This window comes from Puntigrus tetrazona, chromosome 14, assembly GCF_018831695.1.
Source record: "Puntigrus tetrazona isolate hp1 chromosome 14, ASM1883169v1, whole genome shotgun sequence".
NCBI classification, from domain to species: Eukaryota; Metazoa; Chordata; class Actinopteri; order Cypriniformes; family Cyprinidae; genus Puntigrus; species Puntigrus tetrazona.
The window spans coordinates 2,798,930-2,823,909 of record NC_056712.1 but is presented as its reverse complement, the minus strand read 5'-3'; the positions used below and the strand labels follow the sequence as shown (position 1 = coordinate 2,823,909).

At 44.0% G+C, this 24,980-nt stretch overlaps 1 protein-coding gene across 1 annotated transcript in view; it reads left to right on the top strand.

Moving 5' to 3' along the window:
• The window catches only part of limch1b (LIM and calponin homology domains 1b), a 107,436-nt gene that overhangs the window by 54,314 nt on the left and 28,142 nt on the right, over window positions 1–24,980 (top strand). The window contains 1 exon segment of the mRNA XM_043257392.1: window positions 13,696–13,948. Within this exon segment, the coding sequence (XP_043113327.1) occupies window positions 13,696–13,948 (253 nt within the window).

Genomic DNA, 24,980 nt, shown 5'->3' with positions numbered 1-24,980 from the left:
GCACAGGGAGCACATGGCATGAAACGAAAACATAAACACAGAGTCCAGAGATGTGACATTACCCCCCCTCCCGGAAGGTGCGTCCTCGCACCTAAAGGGTAACATCAAATGAAAACAAACAAAACCAAAATGACTAGGATTTGGGGATACCGGGTCTTGGGAGGAGGTTCTGGTGGAGGACGGATCCCCAGGAGGGGGCAGGCAGAAGACAGAAGGGTCCAAGGAGGAACAGACGGAGGGAGGAGCCAGGGAGAAGACAGGAGGAGTCCGGAGCAGGAGGAGATCCAGAGCCCAGCTATGGTGGTCCACGGTGGAGCCGACGGAGGGAGGAGCCAGGAAGGAGACAGGAGGAGTCCGGAGCAGGAGGAGATCCAGAGCCCAGCTATGGTGGTCCAAGGTGGAGCCGACGGAGGGAGGAGCCATGGTGGAGGAGCAGCCATCGACTCCATGGGGCCGACCGACGGCGGCGGAGCAGGTGGTGGAGGAGACTGAGGCGGAGACGGAGAGCCGAAGAGCCAGGGTGACGTTGAGGCGCTGGAGGTCCAAGGCGACGCCGCAGGCTTCGGCGACTGACACGGAGACGGGGATGGGAAGGACGCGCGCGAGCCAGAGCGACTGAGGACTGAGGTGAAGCTGGAGGAAGGAGGAGCCTGACAGAGCCGGTGGGAAGGAGGGACGAGGCGGCCCGAGGAGAGGAATCCGAGGCGACGGATGGTCGGCGACAGACCAATGCGGAGCCGGAGGGACGATGAAGCCTGGTGGAGCTGGTGGACTGACGGACCACGGTGTAGAGGAGGAGCTAGGAGCTCAGGGGAGCCGACGGGTCTACGAGCCGAGGAGGAGTCTGGGTCTCGGAGGCAGGACGGTGAGGCGAGGGATCCTCCAACCTCGATGGCGATGGAGACCGGCAGACCCGTGGCGAGCTCCAGATGGTTTGCTGAGGATGAGCGCAGGGGCTGCTGGGATCCATCGACGTGGTGTGGCATGGGTGGGAGGGTGGAAAACTTAAGGCGGCACTGGAGAGTGCACGGGCGCGGGCACTGGAGGGAGCACGGGCGCGGGCACTGGAACGGGACGGAGCGCACGTGGCGCGCGGGCACTGAACGGGCGGAGCGCACGTGGCGCCGGCACTGAACGGGACGGAGCGCACGGGCGCGGGCACAGGAACGGGGCGGAGCTCACGTGGCGCGGGCACTGGAACGGGACGGCTGGGCGGAACCAGCGGGCTAACGGGGCGGCTGGGCGGAACCAGCGGGCTAACGGGGGCGGCTGGGCGGAACCAGCGGGCTAACGGGGCGGCTGGGCGGAACCAGCGGGCTAACGGGTAGCTGAACGGGAACAGGAACTCAGGATACAGGGAGGTGCCCAGTCTAAGTCCAAGTCCAAGTCTACATCATCCAGCTCCCTTTGCAGATCCAGCAGCCCCAGGTGGATGATCAGCTCATCCTCAGCCGATGTGCAGTAGGCGGAGCTTCACTCCGCGCTCTCATCGCAGTCGGCTGTCTCCACCGCGGGAGCTCCGTTGCTGGCTCGCGCACCTGGTCTGGCGATATACGGCTCGGGTCCTGTTACGCTCCACGGCTCTGTCGCCTCTCTGGCGATGGGTCCGTGGGCGCGCTCGACTCCGCCCCCGTGTCAGCGGTGGGCTCAGGCTGGGGCTCGACCATGCGGTGAAGGGCTGAGCTAGGCTCTGGATCTGGAGTGGGGCTGGTGTCGTTGTCCTCAGGCGCAACCATCATTGTAGATTTGCAGGACACCAGCACCCACTCGACGTACGCGGCGAGGCTCTCTTGAGGACCGCTCCCAGGCAGCTGGGCTTGGCTGGAGGTATTAAGTCCGCGGAAATAGGTTCCGCACAGAAAGCTGTCCGGGTAGCGTGAGTCGTTGGCCAGTTCGAGGAACAGTTCGGTATAGTCCTCGAGAGAGCAATCCCCCTGCTCCAGCAGGCGGATGAGGAAGTTTGGGTCTTTAAACTGGGCAAACATGGCAAAAAACTAAAAATAAGGGGGAAAATACGCCGCTATTTACTTCTTGTAGGTCCGAGCGTTCTGTCACGGTTGCGCTTTCGCGGGACGAAGCTCACGAGACGTAAATAAACTTGGTTTTAATCTCAAAATGGTAACAAAGATACAAAAAAGGCAGGCAGGTAGAACAGGCAGGCAGAATAAACACAGGTATCGACATCGGGTAGGGACCTTGACGCTCGGACAAACAGAACTCAAAACACAGGACTTAAATACACAGGGTAATTGACGAGACACAGCTGATGACAATAACATAATTAACACAGAGGGAAGGCAGGGCACAGGGAGCACATGGCATGAAACGAAAACATAAACACAGAGTCCAGAGATGTGACAGATGTAATTATTTTGGACAATTTTTTTTTTTATTGTACATTTTGCTTATCACTCTATCATAATCTCATTCTTTTTGCACATTAAAGAGGCTCATGACCAAAGTGTCCGGTTTGGTTAGCACGGTCCTGTTAGTCTTGGTTGAAGCTACAATGTCACTTTGAGGGAAATTTTGCCTCCCACTGCCAGCAGCTTACATCCCAGAGAAGGGAAAACACAGCTGCCAGTCAAACAGACAAGAAAATTCTTGTGGAATCACATGAATCCCCTCAGCATTCAACCGGTGAGTCCCATAAATGTATTGAATCTTAACAGTTTATACCAAGTGTAGAGGAACATGCAGAAACTGATTGACAGACCAATTGATGGCACAAAAAGGGAGCGAGTCCCAAAGGAACTCTAGATCGTCAAGAATATAACATATTGCTTCAGTAGCATCCTCTACCCCAGATATGGCTATGACAAGGTTTGCAAATACTGGTATTCTACCACGCCTTATACAGCTTGAAAACAGAAGCTTTAATGAATGTGGGTGAGGAACCTCCAAATCAGCCTGATTAGATCAGCCAGCAGCTAACGTCACTTTATAGCGGTACAGCAGTATTCAGATTGGAGTGTATTATTAAACAACTGTTGGGCATGTGGGCCCATTACTCCATCCAGCATTATTTGGCTGCTTCTGGGAGGGCAACTGGTTGTAAGGGATGCTCCTCCTTAGAGGGATCTGATGCTGTGCTGTGTCAAGCAGGGAGTCAGAAGTTTGTCCTTCCTAGTACTGCTCAGTTGAGTTTTGTTCAAGGAGCTCTATTGCTAGGGTAAGCAGCTTCTGTAACTGTCAAGTAGGTTGTCCAGCTGTCTCTGTGCAGCCTCTGCTTGGCACCTTTGTAAGGGGTGTGGAGGAGAATGTTGTGGTGGACTGCTGTTGGGCATACAGTGGTTTTCGCAGGGTGTGAAAGGCCTTTTTTCACTGGCTTCTGCCAGTGGTTGGTTTGGAACCTGGGTTGGTCTGGAGCCATGGTAACGGCTCTGTCCTACGCTGGCTAGTGGCTTTCTGTGGAAGAGCCTTCTGGTATTGGCTTTGGGATTCTGGGTTGTGCAGTTCAGAATCAGTGGGGTTTTATAAATAGCTTTTGTTGAGGCCTTGTGCTCGCCAAGATGGCGCCATTGAGTTCGGCTGCCGTCACGACCGCTCCTGCAAAACTTTAAGTTTTTCTTTTAATTGTTAGTATTTTGGATAGTCTGCGTGGTTTTCTTTATATAAGATGGCTATTACTACATACGACCGAGCCACTCTTATATCTATTGGTGTACAATGCACCCAACTTTCGCAGTTTTTAAACCCGGACCCATGTTGGCTGAGCAAGATCCTGACGAAGACAAAAGGACGTCCAGTCCAGTCTCTGGAAAACAAGCTCGATGACCTCAGGGCAAGGATCAAGTTCCAGAGAGACATTCGGGACTGCAACCTCCTCTGCTTCACCGAGACATGGCTGAACCCAGCGGTACCGGACCACGCCATACAACCGGCCGAGTTTTTCCTCTGTTTACCGCATGGACAGAACAATGGAGTCGGGGAAGACACGGGGAGGTGGAGTGTGTCTGATGGTGAACAACCGCTGGTGCGACGCTCCTGCACACCAAACCTGGAACTTCTGACCATCAAATGTCGCCCTTTCTATCTTCCACGGGAATTCAGCTCGGTCATAGTCAGCGACGTTTACATTCCACCTCAAGCGGACACGGACACTGCAATATGGGACTTACACGACCACCTCACAACACACCAGTCACAACACCGACGCCGCCACACTCATTGTGCTGGGGGATTTTAACAGTGCAAACCTCAAGCGCGCACTGCCGAACTTCCACCAGCACATCACCTGCCCCACCAGGGGCGAAAGGACACTGGATCACTGCTACACACCCTTCAGAGACAGCTACAAGGCAAAATCATGCCCACCGTTTGGTAAATCGGACCATGCCGCCATTTTCCTCGTACCTGTTTACAAACAGAGGCTGAAACAGGAAGCCCCGTTACAGAGGGAGGTGTCACGCTGGTCTGACCATTCGGTGGCTGCTCTGCAGGACGCTTTGGATGACACAGACTGGGCCATGTTCAGGTGTAGCTCCGAGGATGTCAATGTGTTCACGGAAGCGGTGGTGGAATTCATCGGGAAACTAGCAGATGACACGGTAGAGAAAACCGTCATCAGGAGTAGGGGGTAGACAAAACTGTCCGCGACTCTCTGAGATCCCGCTCCGCAGCCTATAACACGGGGATAGTCACCGGGGATATGTCTGAATACAAGGCTGCGTCGTACGGCGTGCGCAGAGCGGTAAAGGAGGCAAAGAGGCGCTACGGGAGGAAACTAGAGTCACAGTTTCAACACAGTGACTCTAGGAGCCTTTGGCAGGTACTGAGAAACATCATGGACTATAAAACGCCAACCTCCAGAGTGGAAAGCACGGATGCTTGTCTGGCAGACGAGCTAAATAACTTCTATGCTCGTTTCGAGGCTGCAGCTAATCATGCTAATCACGCTTAGCGCCATAGCGCATGATGATGAACAGCACGCTTGCCGAGAGAGCCAGAGAGGAAATCGCGTTCACCATTTCGAGCACGACGCGTAAGGAGGGCATTCAGGAGAGTGAACACCAGGAAGGCAGCAGGACCTGACAGCATCACAGGTCGGGTTTCTGAGAGCCTGTGCTGACCAGCTAGCACCGGTGTTCACTGAGATATTTAATCTCTCCCTGAAACAGTCTACAGTCCCCTCGTGTTTCAAACAGTCCATCATTGTTCCTGTGCCGAAGAAACCTCAACCATCTTGCCTTAATGATTACCGCCCTGTAGCTCTGACGTCTGTAGTGATGAAGTGCTTCGAGAGACTCGTCAGAGACTTCATCACCGCATCACTACCGGACACACTGGACCCACTACAGTTTGCCTACCGCCAAAACCGGTCTACAGAGGATGCCATCACACACCTCCACACAACCACAAGCCACCTGGATTTTAGGAAAGGGAACTGTGTGAAAATGCTGTTCGTGGACTATAGTTCAGCGTTCAACGCCATAGTTCCCTCCACACTCACCTCCTGGGACTCAGCCCATCCCTGCGTCACTGGATCACCAACTTCCTGACCGACAGACCACAAGCCGTACAGATGGGAAAACACACCTCATCCTCCCTCACTCTCAGCACTGGAGCCCCTTAGGGTTGTGTTCTGAGCCCCCTGCTGTACTCGCTGTACACACATGACTGTGTGGCCACTACAAACTCCACCACCATCGTTAAATTTGCTGACGACACTGTCGTGGTGGGCCTGATCTCCAACAACGATGAGATGGCCTACATTCAGGAGATCAACAACCTGGAGAGATGGTGTCAGGAGAACAATCTGCTCCTGAACGTCAGCAAAACAAAGGAGTTAATAGTGGACTTCAGCACGAAGCAGGTGCGCTCTTACCATCCCATCATGATCAATGGGACCCCAGTGGAGAGAGTGGACAGTTTTCGGTACCTGGGTGTTCACATCACGCAGGACCTGTCTTGGTCCTGTCACATCAACACCCTGGTGAAGAAGGCCCGGCAGCGTCTATACCATCTGAGGCGCTTAAGGGACTTCAGACTCCCATCTCAGGTGCTCAGGAACTTTTACACCTGCTCCATCGAGAGTGTCCTGACGGGAAACATCACCTCCTGGTTCGGGAACAGCACCATGCAGGACAGGCGAGCCCTTCAGAGGGTGGTGCGGTCAGCTGAGCGCACCATCCGCACTGAGCTCCCTGTGCTGCAGCACATCTACAACAAGCGGTGCTGTACCAGGGCCAGGAAGATCGTGGAAGACCTCAGCCATCCCAACAATGGACTCTTTTCTCTGCTGCGTTCAGGAAAGCGCTTTCGTTCCCTGAAGGCAAACACAGAGAGAACGAGGAGGAGCTTCTTCCCGCAGGCCATTCGGAGTCTGAACCAGAGAACACCCAGTACCTAATCACCGGGATTCCCATGTTTACCCCTCTTCCCCAGATACTCGCCACTTTCGCCACATTTGGAAAATTGCACTAGTCACTTTGCACTGGACATTTGCACAGCCACTTTACACTTTACACTTTATATCTTATACTTATATTTATATTCTATACCTTATTTTATTTTATTTTTTATATTCTACTTTGCACACTTCTTTTTTTATACATATTTTTATATTTTATATTTATATATACATTTAAATTTTGTTTTCTATTTTGATGCTGGACTGTTGTAAAGAACATTTCACTGCATGTCGTACCATGTATGTATGTGTAGAAGTTTTTCTTTTAATTGTTAGTATTTTGGATAGTCTGCGTGGTTTTCTTTATATAAGATGGCTATTACTACATACGACCGAGCCACTCTTATATCTATTGGTGTACAATGCACCCAACTTTCGCAGTTTTTAAACCCGGACCCATGTTGGCTGAGCAAGATCCTGACGAAGACAAAAGGACGTCCAGTCCAGTCTCTGGAAAACAAGCTCGATGACCTCAGGGCAAGGATCAAGTTCCAGAGAGACATTCGGGACTGCAACCTCCTCTGCTTCACCGAGACATGGCTGAACCCAGCGGTACCGGACCACGCCATACAACCGGCCGAGTTTTTCCTCTGTTTACCGCATGGACAGAACAATGGAGTCGGGGAAGACACGGGGAGGTGGAGTGTGTCTGATGGTGAACAACCGCTGGTGCGACAGCGCGAGCGTTGATCCTCTCTCACGCTCCTGCACACCAAACCTGGAACTTCTGACCATCAAATGTCGCCCTTTCTATCTTCCACGGGAATTCAGCTCGGTCATAGTCAGCGACGTTTACATTCCACCTCAAGCGGACACGGACACTGCAATATGGGACTTACACGACCACCTCACAACACACCAGTCACAACACCGGGACGCCACACTCATTGTGCTGGGGGATTTTAACAGTGCAAACCTCAAGCGCGCACTGCCGAACTTCCACCAGCACATCACCTGCCCCACCAGGGGCGAAAGGACACTGGATCACTGCTACACACCCTTCAGAGACAGCTACAAGGCAAAATCATGCCCACCGTTTGGTAAATCGGACCATGCCGCCATTTTCCTCGTACCTGTTTACAAACAGAGGCTGAAACAGGAAGCCCCGTTACAGAGGGAGGTGTCACGCTGGTCTGACCATTCGGTGGCTGCTCTGCAGGACGCTTTGGATGACACAGACTGGGCCATGTTCAGGTGTAGCTCCGAGGATGTCAATGTGTTCACGGAAGCGGTGGTGGAATTCATCGGGAAACTAGCAGATGACACGGTAGAGAAAACCGTCATCAGGAGTAGGGGTAGACAAAACTGTCCGCGACTCTCTGAGATCCCGTCCGCAGCCTATAACACGGGATAGTCACCGGGATATGTCTGAATACAAGGCTGCGTCAGACACGGCGCGCGTGAGAGCGGTAAAGGAGGCAAAGAGGCGCTACGGGAGGAAACTAGAGTCACAGTTTCAACACAGTGACTCTAGGAGCCTTTGGCAGGTACTGAGAAACATCATGGACTATAAAACGCCAACCTCCAGAGTGGAGAGCACGGATGCTTCTCTGGCAGACGAGCTAAATAACTTCTATGCTCGCTTTTCGAGGCTGCAGCTAATCATGCTAATCACGCTAGCGCCGCTAGCGGCATGATGAACAGCACGCTTGCCGAGAGAGCCAGAGAGGAAATCGCGTTCACCATTTCGGAGCACGACGTAAGGAGGGCATTCAGGAGAGTGAACACCAGGAAGGCAGCAGGACCTGACAGCATCACAGGTCGGGTTCTGAGAGCCTGTGCTGACCAGCTAGCACCGGTGTTCACTGAGATATTTAATCTCTCCCTGAAACAGTCTACAGTCCCCTCGTGTTTCAAACAGTCCATCATTGTTCCTGTGCCGAAGAAACCTCAACCATCTTGCCTTAATGATTACCGCCCTGTAGCTCTGACGTCTGTAGTGATGAAGTGCTTCGAGAGACTCGTCAGAGACTTCATCACCGCATCACTACCGGACACACTGGACCCACTACAGTTTGCCTACCGCCAAAACCGGTCTACAGAGGATGCCATCACACACCTCCACACAACCACAAGCCACCTGGATTTTAGGAAAGGGAACTGTGTGAAAATGCTGTTCGTGGACTATAGTTCAGCGTTCAACGCCATAGTTCCCTCCACACTCACCTCCTGGGACTCAGCCCATCCCTGCGTCACTGGATCACCAACTTCCTGACCGACAGACCACAAGCCGTACAGATGGGAAAACACACCTCATCCTCCCTCACTCTCAGCACTGGAGCCCTTTAGGGTTGTGTTCTGAGCCCCTGCTGTACTCGCTGTACACACATGACTGTGTGGCCACTACAAACTCCACCACCATCGTTAAATTTGCTGACGACACTGTCGTGGTGGGCCTGATCTCCAACAACGATGAGATGGCCTACATTCAGGAGATCAACAACCTGGAGAGATGGTGTCAGGAGAACAATCTGCTCCTGAACGTCAGCAAAACAAAGGAGTTAATAGTGGACTTCAGCACACGAAGCAGGTGCGCTCTTACCATCCCATCATGATCAATGGGACCCCAGTGGAGAGAGTGGACAGTTTTCGGTACCTGGGTGTTCACATCACGCAGGACCTGTCTTGGTCCTGTCACATCAACACCCTGGTGAAGAAGGCCCGGCAGCGTCTATACCATCTGAGGCGCTTAAGGGACTTCAGACTCCCATCTCAGGTGCTCAGGAACTTTTACACCTGCTCCATCGAGAGTGTCCTGACGGAAACATCACCTCCTGGTTCGGGAACAGCACCATGCAGGACAGGCGAGCCCTTCAGAGGGTGGTGCGGTCAGCTGAGCGCACCATCCGCACTGAGCTCCCTGTGCTGCAGCACATCTACAACAAGCGGTGCTGTACCAGGGCCAGGAAGATCGTGGAAGACCTCAGCCATCCCAACAATGGACTCTTTTCTCTGCTGCGTTCAGGAAAGCGCTTTCGTTCCTGAAGGCAAACACAGAGAGAACGAGGAGGAGCTTCTTCCATGAGGCCATTCGAGTCTGAACCAGAGAACACCCAGTACCTAATCACCGGGATTCCCATGTTTACCCCTCTTCCCCAGATACTCGCCACTTTCGCCACATTTGGAAAATTGCACTAGTCACTTTGCACTGGACATTTGCACAGCCACTTTACACTTTACACTTTATATCTTATACTTATATTTATATTCTATACCTTATTTTATTTTATTTTTATATTCTACTTTGCACACTTCTTTTTTATACATATTTTTATATTTTATATTTATATATACATTTAAATTTTGTTTTCTATTTTGATGCTGGACTGTTGTAAAGAACATTTCACTGCATGTCGTTACCATGTATGTATGTGTATGTGAAAAATAAAATTTGAATTTGAATTTGATTTAAAGGCCTTCTTTGTGAGGTCCCGCAGTTGTTGAATAGGTATTGTGTGGCAGGCATAGTAGCGCCTATATTGTGACTTACAATGGGGTGCAGGTTTCAGAGGAAAAGACTCTTAAGCTGGTGTCTTTCCCCAGGTTTACTGTGAGCTCCAAAATAAGCTTGTCAAAGTCTGTGGTGGTAGGCACGGGGTGTTTTAATAGATCTGTTTGGTGGCTACGGCAGCAATAAGTCTGTGTTCAACCGCAAATAGTCAAGATGATTTTAAGGCATTAGAGAGAGGCTCTATTGGAAGGACAAACAGGGGAGGTGAAAGTCTTTTATCTTTCTTTAATATAATACAGAGTTAAAGCTTAAATTAAAGATAAAAGCCTTATTATAAAGTATGATTATAAAGCTCAAATAAAAATGGGGATTAGAATTTTTTTTGTAAAATTTGGGCTGGGAAAGCCTTCAAGGCCAGTAGTCTTATTATTTCTCATGATTGAGATAGAGACAGCTATCTTTTACAAACTTAGAGACTCTTCCAGGTCTCTGACTACATATGCCTTTTGAAGTCTGAGCTGAGATGTTAACAGACATCCAGCTCCATCCCCATTCTCATAAGTTCTTTTGTTCACTTTATCTGAAGCTCAGCTTTCTTCATTGTCAATAAGTCAAATTCTGTTTGTAATTTTAACCACTGCATCTCTAACTCTGGGACTGGTGACTTGGAATTTAACCTATCTACCTCTAATTGTTTCTGTTGTTTTAAGTTCCTGGTTTTAGACCAATATGCATTAAAGGAAATAACTTGTCCCTGTATAATTGCTTTAAATGTTTCCCATAGAAGTGATGGCTATATACTAATTTATTTGTTTCCAAAAAAAGTAAATGTTCTTAAAAATATAGTCACAAAATTCAATGTCAGCCTGGAGTCTTTATTTAACCTCCATCTTCCAAAATATCCTTGTGAACTTTGAGGAAGAAAAGCTTTTAATTTTGAAGGAAGAAAATGTTTAGTTTTTGCAGAATAATCTTTAGATTTAACTAAGGATAATACAACTTTATTCATTAAAAATGTTTTTTTGAATAAACATGATGGAAGTTAAAAAAAAAAAAAGAAAACTCTAGCAGTTAGATTGAAGAGAAATGACAATGGGTTTAAACATCCTAGCTGATTCATTATGAAAGAAAAATACCTCAATATTGATGTAGGAGCTGATGTTTTGGGTTGTGAGCAGTCCATCTTTGGGTCAATTGTAGAGTTAATATCTTCACCTAAAATAAGTTGGTAAGTGCCAAAATCTGATAGGCAAAAGAGCATAGTCATACAAGGAGGATTGTCATAGTTAGGGGCATAAACACTGACTAAAATGACAAGCATTTAGTAGAGAATTCCAGATACTAATACATAGCTAGGTATAATTAATATTAAATATTTAGATTAGTGTTACGACCCCACGTGAGTCTAGGGGTACAGGGTATAACATTTAAAAATATAGACATTAAAAACGTATGTATAGTGTGTGGGACAAAGAAAACAGTGCAAACTAATGTACAAGATAATAATTTTTATTTGTGTAGGTGATGATTAAATACAAGAGGTGCAATGGTGATAGAACAAAATGGAAAAAGATATATATACGTACACTATTTACATTATTTACAGAAACAAAAACCACAAGACGAAGGGTACCTATTTTTCTTTTACTCTCAGGTTAGGTAAAGTAAGTCAAATCTGTCCTATCCCCAAGTATTAAATCATACTCACTAGGCAGGTCTCAGAAGACTTCTCCGTGGCTCTGTTCTGCTCAGATTTTTGAAATCAGAGTCTGTTGTCAGACGAGCGTCATGGTTATAATAAGATATAGCTTTATTATATAAGTATTAAACAGGTTACAAATAAAATACTTGAATTAGAAATAAAAGTAAAAGTAAAAACAAAGTTCTACAAAGAAACTCTAACGTTCAAGGCACCAGCTGGCAAGGTTGTCGACCCCGGAGAGGCTCGGTCAGCATCTGGCTCGCCCTCCTTGTTCTGGATTATTTTATAGATAATAGGTGTAGTCCAAGGTCAGCTGGTGTCCTGCATTTATCTGATGTCATCAAGTGGGAAACTCCCTGCAGAACTTCTGCATATAAAGTTCTCCATCTTCTATCTCTCGCTCTCCGTGATTTTCTCCGAAGATGTCTCCTTCTCCTCGTCTGCAACACAGCAGCTGGTAATACTTTTTCCTAAAGCTCTTACTAATATATACTTCATTTCTGGCTATACTTCTACTAATACAATCAATAACTACTTGATACTTGATATACTCAGTATCTTTCCTACTTAATTTCTAGCTATAGCAACTCTATGTTTACTATTATTTTCTACAATCTATTTCAATAAAAAGTGAATAAAACATGCATAGTATATTTATTTTTAATCCCTCTTGTTAATAAACAAAATGCAACACCCCGTGTCTTCTTTTTCTTTCGCACCAGCATTCAAACTCTTCATCATGTGTTCACATTTCATAAGGGCATTACAACAAACAGGACAAACTTACAAATCAATAAAACTGTCAGGTTTTACAACAATATATATAATATCTTTGCCCCCAATGAAGCAAACCTGGGGCCAACAGTGTTTCAGCCGGTCATCCTCTTTCTGCTCTTTTGGCAGAGATGGACGTCAGGCCAAGGGCGAGCTAGAATCTCTGTTTTCATTTTAATTGAATTTTTTTGTTTAAATTGAAAACATATGATTATTTATTTTAGACAAAATAAACTTGAGTTAGACAAAATTAAAATGAGAAATTAAATGTTAACTTGGTAACAAGCTGAAAAAAGTTAGGTTTTAATATTTTAAAACATTTTATAAAATCAAATCAACTTTATAACCATCACATTCCATGAAAATAGAGTATATTTTAAAGCACATTGCTAATTAAATAATAAATAAATAAATAATAACTAAATAAAACAGAATACAACAATAAAGCTTTCTTAAAGGGGAAAATGGATGGACCCAACCCTCTGCTTTCCTGCTCCACTAATAAACTGCATAAACACTAATTAGATGACCAGTTGAGTAGTGTTTGACAGCTTCTTTAGCTCAGGGTTAAACGTGGAGGTTAACTTTGCCTGAGAATGTGACCACTGATAGAAGGTGAGGAGGAGAGATGCATAAATGTTTTTACCCTGATCATTTTCATTAAGACTAGTTAATAATCCATTCTAACCTCAGGTATTTGTGATTTTCTGGATAGTATTAAATGGAGACACAGGCTAATAGGTTTTTTAATACTCCAGAGTGTTTGAAATAATTAAGTTGTATACCTAATGTAAGAGGAGGATTGTATTTCTACTCTTTTCCTTCTGTAAAATGTTCACTGTAAAACTTCTGCATCTAATTTATTTACCACTTAAATCTTCAGTTATAATATATATATATTAGAAATATAACGAAATATAACTGTGCCTTCATTTTATAGCTAAAACTTTATTGCAGACTAGATTTCTGGTATTTTCATGTGAAAATGTGGGTTTCTTGTCTGTGATCAACATGACACTTTGGTTTGTGTGATTACCAGTGTATTTTTATGATATAATACCAGATTTTGATCCTTCATGATGCACTTTGGGCTCTTTATTTTGTGTAGGATGTCATGTTTTTAGCTTCAGTCAGTCAAAGTAAAATTCTTTGGCAATGACCTGCCTGGTAGCTCAGCTAAACAAATTTGACTTATTGTAGCCTATCCACATAGTATGCACAAAATACACACTGGCACAGTCGAATTGCTCTAAATAAATGTCACTGTTCCAGTCAATTATTTTGACTACCCAATTTACCCAAAGCTTAAACACGTGTTAAGATACTAATTAATTCACACTAATTGTTCCACTGCAGACCGTGGCAGCGACTCGGAGTGCGACACCCCCCAGAGGAAGATGCCAGATGTGTGCAAGGATGACATGCTGGTCCGGCGAACTTCCTACAGTGAACCCCGGACTGCCATACCTTTCAACCAGTATCTACCCAACAAGAGTAACCAGAGCTCATACATACCTGCACCAGTGCGACGCCCTCGCACAGACAGAGATGACAGCTGCAAAAGTTGGAGTAATGCAACATCACCTGTTGAAGAAGAGAGACCTTTCAGGTAAAACTGAGATGCTGTTATGTTGATATAGAAATATAGAGTTTTTACTATCTGGTAATGTTGTTTTAATTTGGAGTACAGTGGATACAGTGACTTGATATGGAAAGTACTCTTAAGATTTTTTTTTACTTTTTCAGCTGACATCTGTAAAGAGTAAAGGAGAAAAAATACTATGCTCAAAACATGATGTCTTTTGTTTAAAGAGGTCAAATATCTGGTTAGATTCAAATTCCATTTCTGAGAACTGTTCTCTCCACTATGTTTATTATTTCTATAAAAAATGTCTCATGCAGTTACAACTGTACCTGCAACAAAATCCTAACCTTCTGTGATCTAGAGTTAAATAAATCTAAAATCTTTAAATAAATAAATCTCTTCTCTTCTGAAGCACTATTACTGTTTTCCAAAAAACAAAAAACACATTTACAGTACAGATACCTTTTGTAAAATTCCCCCCAGATAAAAACTTGGCAATATACTATGGCAACTTCAGGGATTTGTTTTTTTTTAATTTGTTTTGATTTTGTAGTGCTGTGCTTTATCCGAACCAGATGTAAACGTTTATTGTCTAAGAGCTACAGGCTGCTCTGATCTAGAACCACCATCAGACTGACACTATGAACACAGACAGGGAATTTCTAATATGAAATTGCCTGAAAACATCAAAAGGTCATCTCGTATAATTGCATTCAGTGCAACTGTAAGTATTTTAAGTGCTATCTGTACAGATATATTTATTTATTGTTTGGAGCATTGTGTTCAGAATTGTCTATTAGCATGCTACAATTTCTTTAGTATGCAGTTCATATTTTGTGTTCGGGCTTAGGCTCCTTTTAGCGGAGAAATTGGGAGATAATTAGAAAAATATAAATATTTTTAAAAATTGCTACAACATTGCAATTTACAATAAAAAGAACGGCTATTCATTGTATAAACAAAAATGGCAGACTTTAGCACATACAATTAAATATCCAATGTCAAATGATGTTTCAAAAATCATTGTGATAGAAATAAATAAAAGAATAGAGAGAATTAGTTGTTTTTATACAGCACATACTAGATAGTAGTGAATTCAGATGGAAAATAACAAAATGTATTTATGTATTTTTGTGTGTGTGTTGTTTTTGTCCCTCTGTTGTATAAAACTTTCCTTACCATTTCCTTTTTCTGTATTGCATGTTTGTTTGACATTGCACATACCGTTTGTCTTGTATGTTGTTTTTGTGGGTGTGTCACTGTTCTTGTGTGGCTTAGTGGGAGTGAAAACATTTCATTAGAATTGTCCTCTGTGGTAGCAGGAAGTGAAGTGCAGGAAGTTCAATATGTAGAGTCGCTGCAAATAGATTCTAACTCTAAACAGCAATACTCTAGGGTGTCTCCTCAAAATGACATTTCTAATAGTACACTACTTAGTGACCCACATAATAAGTGTAATTGTGGTGGTGAGACCGAGAAAGTAATATTGTTACGTTTTAAAGACGTTGTGAAACTTCTGGTTTGGGATAAAGTGTGTATCAGAAACAATACAGTTTTTACATTTTACAGTTTACATTGACACTCATCAAGACTGTTGTTTTAACGTAATTTTGTGTGCATTTGCTGAAGGTGCAAACAAAAACTCAATAGTTATGTCACTCTGTAGGCCGATTGGCTGTTACCATGAACAATGTCCTCAATTTTAAAAAAAGGGTATTTCCAGAGGCTTATGGATTATCAAAAAAAATGCTTTGTGTTCAATCATAGTTCGTGAAACATATACATGTTTTGTCCATCGACATTATTTTCACAAAAAAAAAAAAAATACTAAAATATAGTGGCAAAACATAAAAGCTAAACTTCTCCAGCTGCGCTCCATTTTACAGGCTGCTCTCTTTTGAATGCGAGTGTGCTCATTAAACCACGTAGTCATGGATTTTTTTTTTGTTTCATCATTCTGAAACGTAGAGCAACTGTATCTAAAGTGCTAGAAAAAAGAGAGTGCATAATTTCTGTTACATCATCAAGTTTTTGTGCAGTGTTGGATGCACTAAGGAATTGAGATAAATCTGGAAGATTACTTACAAAGCATTTTTTGTGGTGGAAGTGATGGTTCTACCATACTTATAACAAGGTGCATGTAAGATGGCAACCCTCCAAAGACCGTGGGCTGAGCGGCCACTCATGACTGCTCCCCAACCAGTGAGAGATGTCCATCACTAGCATTATATGGCAACAAGGAGCTCCCAGCACCGGGCAGTGATGTAGGAACCAGGGTTTCTCCACATGTCTAAGGCACATACAGATTTGGCGTGACACTTTGGTCATGCAAAGCGTCTTTCCCTCAGGGAAATACCCTGTTCCTGAGCTACCACTGTGGGGGCCTCATGTACAGAGGGCCCAACCGATGCGATGTTGGACCCAGCTGCCATAAGGCCCAGCAGTCTCTAGAACTGCTTGAGAGTGAGTGATTGGCCTTCTTTTACTTTTATGACTGCAGCGAGGATTGACTCGATTTGAGCAGTGGTTATATGAGCCTGCATCCTGGTCGAATCCCACACCACACCTTTTCTTGGCGTTTAGTCTCAACCCCAAATGTGTCATGTGAGCGAGGACTATCTGCTCACCTCACTCATCAACTGCACTAAAATCAATCACTCATTTTTATTTATATAGCAACACAGGTTGCATCAAAGCACTGTACAGTCTAAGGTAGAAGAATACAATGACAGGGATGTATAATGACGAGAGAAACCAATTTGTTATTAAATGCAGAGACGGTCTCTTCTAATCTCTAATCAATTCAACGATAATCAGTAGAAGTTAAGTGTCCTCAACAAAGCAAGCCAGAGGCGACAGCGGCAAGGAAACAAAACCTCATCCATACAGAATGGAGAAAAAAAAACCTTGGGAGAAACCTGGCTCAGTTGGGGTCAGTTCTCCTCTGACCGGACGCCCAGCACTTAACTTCCAGTTCAATTTTAAACGCAGCTGTGTCAGATAGTGTAAATGACTTACTGTGTGTGTCCATCAAGATCTGGTGATTGGTCCACGGGGCGCATCTAGGTGTTCTGGTCTCTGATGAACATAATCTCTGGGTGCTGATCCACCATCTAGTCTGGATACAAACTGTGAAAACAGATTGAGAAAGAGACAGGACTAATATTAGCGTAGATGCCATTCTTTTTACGATGTCACAAGTACATCGTATTTTAGGAGTAGTGTTCCCGGTTACAGCAAATCTAAGTAATGCAGCCTAAAAATCCTTTAACGGATTTGAATAATAAAAAGTGTGTTGGTGTGCTATGTGTAGGCTAAGTTAAAAAGATGTGTCTTTAATCTACATTTAAACTGGCAGAGTGTGTCTGCTTCCCGAACAGAGTTAGGGAGATTGTTCCAGAGTTTAGGTGCTAGATAGGAAAAGGATCTGCCACCCGCAGTTGATTTTGATATTCTAGGTATTATCAAATGGCCAGAGTTTTGAGAACGCAGCGGATGGGCAGGACTATAATGTGATAAGAGCTTGCTCAAGTATTGAGGAGCTAAACCATTCAGGGCTTTATAGGTAATTAATAAAATTTTAAAATATGTCCGATGTTTGATAGGGAGCCAGTGCAGTGTTGACAGAACCAGGCTAATATGATCGTACTTTCTAGTTCTAGTAAGGACTGTAGCTGCTGAGTTTTGGGCAAGCTGAAGTTTGTTTATCAAGCATGCAGAACAACCACCCAATAAAGCATTACAATAATCTAACCTCGAGGTCATAAACAAATGAATTAATATTTCTGAATTAGAGGTTGAAAGCATAGGTTGTAATTTAGATATATTTTTTAGATGGAAAAACGCAGTTTTACAGATGCTAGAAACATGGTTTTCGAAGGATTGCTGTCAAACAGCACACCTAGGTTCCTAACTGATGATGAAGAATTAACAGAGCAGCCATCAAGTGTTAGACTGTGTTCTAGATTATTATATGTGGGGTTTTTAGGTCCAATTATTAGCACCTCTGTTTTTTTCAGAATTTAGCATTAAGAAGTTACTCATCATCCTGTTTTTTATATCGACTATGCATTCTGTTAGATTCTCAGTTTGGTGTGTATCACCAGGCTGCGCTGAAATATAGAGCTGAGTATCATCAGCATAGCAGTGAAAGCTAACACCATGTCTCCTGATAATATAGGTAATGTGTACAGGTTGAAAAGTAACGGTCCTAGCACTGAGCCTTGAGGAACTCCTTATGGATACCTTTTCTAGTATCTTTGACAGAAAAGGGAGATTAGAGATTGGTCTGTAATTTACTAAATCTTTGGGATCAAGATGTGGTTTCTTAATAAGAGGCTTAACTACAGCCAATTTGAATGTTTTGGGAACATATCCTAATGACAATGATGAATTAATAATGTTCAAAATAGGATCTATGACTTCTGGAAGCAGTTTAGAATAGTTTAGATGGAATAGGGTCTAACATACATGTTGCTGGTTTAGATGATTTAACAAGTTTGTACAAGTCTTCTTCTCCTATAATAGAGAAAGAGTGTAATTTTTCTCAGGAATCTAAAGCTCACTATCTGATGTTAAACTGTAGTTGACAGCTGCATAGTTACAATTTTATCTCTGATGGTATCAATCTTAGAAGTAAAGAAATTCTGTCATTACTGCTATACTCTTGGGGAAAAATCAGGCAGTCATCAATGTTATTGAGTATGCAGATGTCCTGGAGTCGCAGAGGAGCCAGAGCAGCATCCACACACTTTGTAAACATGCAGGGTGAGAGTGCAACGCCAAAAGAAAGAACCCCAAAAGCGAACCTCAGGAACTTCCTGTGAGAAGGATGGATCTGACACATGAAAAAGTCTTTTAGATCTATCTTGACAAAACAGTCCTCAGACTTGATTTGAGACATGACCTGTTTAACAGTGAGCATCCTGAACTTCAGCTTCATCCCTGCGCGGTTCAGAAGCCGGAGATCTAAAATGGGCCTTACCCCCCTATTTTTCTTTGGAACTATGAAGTAGCAGGAAACTGGATTCTGTTGACTCTTTCTACAGTGCAGTTTCCATACTGCGAAATGATCTACAAAGGAAGCAGGACTGTCCTGTATCTGTGTGCTATATTTAATAACCTTCCTAAAAGCAGTTCTCAGGGCTGCCGATAGGAAGAAAGCAGAAATATTTTTGATACATTTTGAAAAACTTGAGAATTATTAATACATTGTTGCTTAAAATCTATACATTTATCAAGATAAATGCATCAGTAATTCAAATGGAATCTGAATTTTATTATCTGAATATTAGCCCAGTAACTATACCTTTTATAAAGCTCATGAATGACCACATTGTGTTCACAATGGCCATTGTATGCTTAATATGCAAAGCACCATACATTCCCGGAAATTCTTGAACACACTGAAACACAGGTGCAGGAAATGCTCTAAATGCCATTCTAAGTATTTTTTAACTGTGTGTTAATAAAAAAAGTCTCGCTCACAGACAAACAAGGAACAGGCAATCCACCCAGAGGGTAACAGGGAATATGCAAATTTGCAAAGATGAACATTTTTTTTTGTTGTACAGTTATGGTGTATGGAGTGTAGATTTATGTGGATTTTTTAAAAGCAGCTTAACATGAGGCCGCAACATAACAAAATGTTAAAAAATGAAAGGGACATGAATACTTTCACAAGGCACTAATATACATCGGGTTCAGAAAGTATTCAGACCCCCTTAAATTTTTCATTTGTTATATTGCAACCATTTACTATCATGTAGTTATTTTTTTTACTCATTGGTGTACACACAGCAGCCCATATTGACAGAAAAAGAAATTTGAAATCTGACAATTTTGCAGATTTATCAAAAAAGACTTAAATATCACATGGTCCTCAGTATTCAGACCCTTTTCACAGTATTTAGTAGAAGCACCCTTTTGATCTAATAAAGTCTAATACAGATCTAATACACATGAGTCATTTTGGGAAACACCTGGATTAGGGGATCCTCTGCCATTTTCCTTGCAAATCCTCTCCAGTTCTATCAGGTTGGATGGTAAATATTGGTGGACCGCCATTTTCTGGTCTCTTTAGAGATGCTCAATTGGTCAGGGCTCTGGCTGGGCCATTCAAGAACAGTCACAGAGTTATTGTGAAGCCACTCCTTTGTTTTTTTAGCTGTGTGCTTAGGATCATTGTCTTGTTGGAAGGTGAACCTTCAGCCCAGTCTGAGGTCCTGAGCACTCTGGAGAAGGTTTTCATCCAGGACATCCCTGTACTTGGCCACATTCTCTTTCCTTCAATTGCAACCAGTCGTCCTGTCCCTACAGCTGAAAAACACCCCCACAGCATGATCCTGCCACTACCATGCTTTACTGTTGGGTCTGTATTGGACAGGTAATGGGCGGTGCCTGGTTTTATTCACACATACCGCTTAGAATTAAGGCCAAAAATTCTTATGACTCTGCGAGAGGTCAGATGAAACAACCACAAAGTAGATCATTGACCTCTGCCCTAGTGTGTCCATCAAAAGAACCCCACTCGGGTTCAGATCCAATAAAGCGGACTGCAAAAAACTCTGTGTTTTAGAGGAGTTCAGTGGGGCCATGGAGAAGGACTATCGGATAGCATCGAAGAGGTTCTGGCAAACTGTCCGGTGCCTCAGGAGGAGGAAGCAGTGCCCTGCCAATGCTATATACAGTGGGAGTGGGAATCTGCTGACTGAGGATATTGTTGGGCGGTGGAAGAAATACTTTGAGGATCTCCTCAGTCCAGCCAACGCGTCTTCCACTGAGGAAGCTGAGGTGTGGGGGCAAAGAGGTAGTTAAGAAGCTCCTTGGTGGATGAGATCTGCCCCTAGTACCTCAGGTCTCTGGATGTTGTGTCTTGACTGACACGCCTCTGCAACATCGATTGAAGGCTAAGGACTGTACCTCTGGGCTGGCAGACCGGGGTGGTGGGTCCTCTTTTCAAGAAGGGGGACCAGAGGGTGTGTTCCAAGTACAGGGAGATCATACTCCTCAGCCTCCCTGGAAAAAGTCGATGCCTCGGTTCAAGGAGGAACAATGTGGCTTTTGTTTTGGTTCCAGGTCATTGAACACTGGATCAGCTCTATACCCTTTTAGGGTATAGAGTTTGCTCAGCCAGTCCACATGTGTTTTGTGGATCTGGGCCCTTTGCTAAGGGCTGTCCAGTCCCTGTATGACCAGAGCAGAAGCTTGGTTCGCATTGCCGGCAGCAAGTCAAACTCATTCCCAAGGATTGTTTGTCATTGATCCTGTTCATTATTTTTATGGACAGGATTTCTAGACACAGCCCGGGGCCAGAGGGGATCCGGTTTTGTGACCACAGGATCTCGTCTCTGCTTTTTGTGGAAAATGTTGTCGTGTTGGCTGCATCAAGCCAGGACCTACAGCATAAAGCAGCTAGGGTGAAATCAGCAGTCTGAGGTTCTCTGACAGAAAAGGGTGGCTTGTTTCCTTCAGGTTTGTGGAGAGGTCCTGCTTCAGGTGGAGGAGTTTAAGTGAGGGAAGGATGGAACGAGAGGTCAACAAATGTGGTTGTACTGATCTGTCATGGTGAAGTAGGAGCTGAGCTGCAAGGTGAAGCTTCAATTAACTGGTCAATCTATGTTCCTACTCTCACCTATGGTCTTGAGCTTTGGGTCATGACCGAAAGAATGAGATCCCGGACACAAGAGGCCAAAAGAGTTTCCTTTGCAGTGTGGCTGGGCGGTCCCTTAGAGATAGGGTGAGGAGCTCGGTCACTCGGGAGAAGCTCAGAATAGACCTGCTGTTCCTCTGCATCGAGAAAGGCTAGCTGAGGTGGCTTGAGCATCTGTCCCAGATGCCACCCGGACGCCTCCCAGTGGAGGTGTTCCAGGCATGTCTAACTGGGAGATACTGATGTTTGAGATAAAATGTCTGTAGAAGTTTGCAAAGCCCAAGAATCTCTGTAGTTCTTTCACTGTGGAGGGTTGGGGCCATTCAGTCATGGCTTTAACTTTTAGCTTATCCATTTTGACTCTTTGATCACTAATTTAGTAATTAAGAAACAAGCTGTACTCAACATATAGTTATTTCTCTAAGAGACGTTATAATGCTGTCCTGTTGGCTGCATCAAGCCAGGACCTACAGCGGGCACTGGGGCAGTTTGCAGCCGAGTGTCTGATTTGGAGTAAATCAGGATATTATCATAACAAATTGGTTGATGATGTCTCTGAATATCTAATTTATGAAGAATTGAAACACGGCTGGTGAGTTGGCGAGCCCATACGGCATGACCTGGTCCTCGTAGTGCCCTCTGAGCTGTACTCATCGCCCTCTTTAATGTGGATCAGGTTATAAGCACTTCTCAAGTCTAGTTTTGTATATATGGTTGCCTCTCTGAACTGTTCTAAGACAGAACGGACTAGAGGAAGTGGGTAACGTAAATTTATTGTGATGTTGTTGAGCCCTCTATAATTGATGCAGGGTCATAATCCTCTGTTCTTCTTTTCAAAAAAAAGAAAAACCCTGTGGTGGTTGGAGATGTAGAAGGAGCGGATTAAACCAGATTTGAGGGCTTCCAAAATGTATTCTTCCATTGCCTGACTCTCATTCTTGGAAAGTGGGTAGACCTTGCTCTTCGGTGGCATGACGTTGGAAAGTAGATCGATGACAGTCTCCAGGCCGGTGGGACGGTAATTTTGTGGCTTGGATTTTACTAAATACCTCTAGACAATCATGGTAACAAGAGGGAACAGTCACTGCTTGATTGGTTTCTGGACTCTCAATACTGTAAAACAAGGTATGGGCTTATTGGGGAAGCATTGACTAGAAGCTTTGGGGAGACCACTACATATAGGGATATGGATTATTGATGAAGAAGGCCAACTTGGAGAGTGAGGGTTTGGCTCAGTGGCTGGTCGATTCCCATGGGTGATCTGCAGGATTTTTTTTAATATATCCTTTCCCTCGGCCAGATATTCAGACACTTTGTGGATTTGTTGAAGAAAGTATGCAAGGGCAACAGACATAAATGTTAAGGCAGACAGAAAGTCAGTAACACAAACTCAGTCCGATCCGTTGACAGGTACAGGGGAAATCCAAGAGACAATGTTAATCAAGCAGGCAATGGGTTTAAACCAGGTCATCGGTCCAATCAGGCAAACAATACAGGAAAGCAGGTCTGTGAATCGATAAACAGGCAGAGATCATACACATGAATGGTAATCAAAATAAACAGAAATAATGCTTGGTAAGGCAGTAAAACTGGCAATACTTCGCAGAATGCTTAAAGAGGGCCCTTAGTTATAAAGTCCTCAAACAGGAGATGATTGTACAGCAAGCAGAGGGGCAGAGCACAGCTAGTGCTCCCTGGCTGGGCATTACACTTTAACATCTTAGATACACCGATAATATTTTAAGGTTCCATGCTACCATTAGTTAACTTAAATTAACATTAGTTCTGTCAGAATCCGAACTTGAACTTGGGTCTCTAGTGCCATAGTTAAATACTCTCCCAACCGTAGTGTTGGACCCAAATGCGAGACACAAAAAAAGTAAAAAAAGAATAGTTTTTATTAACAGGGCAAAAATAACAGTCCAAACAGAAAACTACTCCAAAACGCAAAATAAATTCTCTTAAGAGTAGACAAAAATATCAGAAGTCCTGGGACAAAAATTCAAAGAAAAGAGAATTTACACATAAACCAAAAAGGGCACCAGCAAGCAAAAATAACCAAGCACAAATGACAAAAAGAGAGCCACTTAAATAGGGAAGCTAATTATACAGGGCTGGGACTAATAAACCTAATTAGCTGAGAGAAAAACACAGGAAAATTGGTGCCATCAAGTGGCGCGAAAATAAGGCATGGCAGATAACATCATGACAAGTTCACTTAAACTAAAAATAATTTATTACTCTTAATTAATGTTGGTTCTATCATTCACTAAAACATTATTCAAAAGTTGTATCTATGAATTTTATCAAACGGACCTTAGCTAAAATGAATGCAGTAGTGAACAGCTGCATTTTTATTAACTAATGTTAACAAAGATGAATTAAAACTATAACAAATAAAGTCCTTCAGATCCCAAGTGATGCATTTGTGCTAAACAAAATCAATGAATAGTAGCTTTTACAATTGTCATACACACTTTCATGAGACATATCAGCAGACGTAGTGGTTCTTGGTCGTCATGCTCCAAACTGGATCTTCTTACAAGGGAGATGAGAGAATAAAAGAAAGTTCATCATGTTCATCAAGAAAAGTCATGTTAGATGAATAACCACACTCGGGCAACAGGTAGTGGACTTACAGGATTGCAATAGGCTCAGCAACTGCAGTCAAGCCAACCTCGCTTTGAAAAACACTCTTTTTTTTGTGTGTGCGTGTGTGCGTGTGTAATCGTGCACTTACTGTACAGGTGCTGCAAGCAGTTAAAATGCATCTATAGAAGCTGTTATAGAGATATTTGCTTTATTAGTTTGCTTATTTTAAGTTTAAAGTATAAAGAGTATAACGACAGTGCTGAAGAGGTCTCATATGCATAAGCCCCAACAGCATGACCAAGGCTGAGGAATCCATATGCCCCAGGAGCATTTGAAAGTAATTTTAGAGGGACTGCTTTTCTCTGCTTGAGAGCCCTCAAGCATTTCAGCAGTGACTGAGCAACTTGAATATTGAAAAATGTACAGTCATCGTAACTGAATCCAGTTCCACATTCAGAAAAGAGATGCTCTGTGCTGGAGAGAACTTGCTTTTTTCCCAGTTGACCCAGAATTCGGTTCAGGTGGTCTAGGACCACGTCCCTGTGAGTGCAAACAGACTCTCTCGAGTGAGCTATGGTAAGTCAGTCATCAAGATAATTGAGAATGAGTATGCCCACTTCCCTGAAAGGGGCAAGGGCAGCCTCTGCTGTTTCCCTAAAGATGCGAGGGGACAGGGAATGACTGATATGTCTGACTCTCAGCGGTGAACCATACTAACGCAGAACTCTCTGCATTTAATAACAAATTGTTCATCTTGTCATTTTACCTCCCTATCATTATATTTTTATTTACTTTAAACTGTTCAGTGCTTTG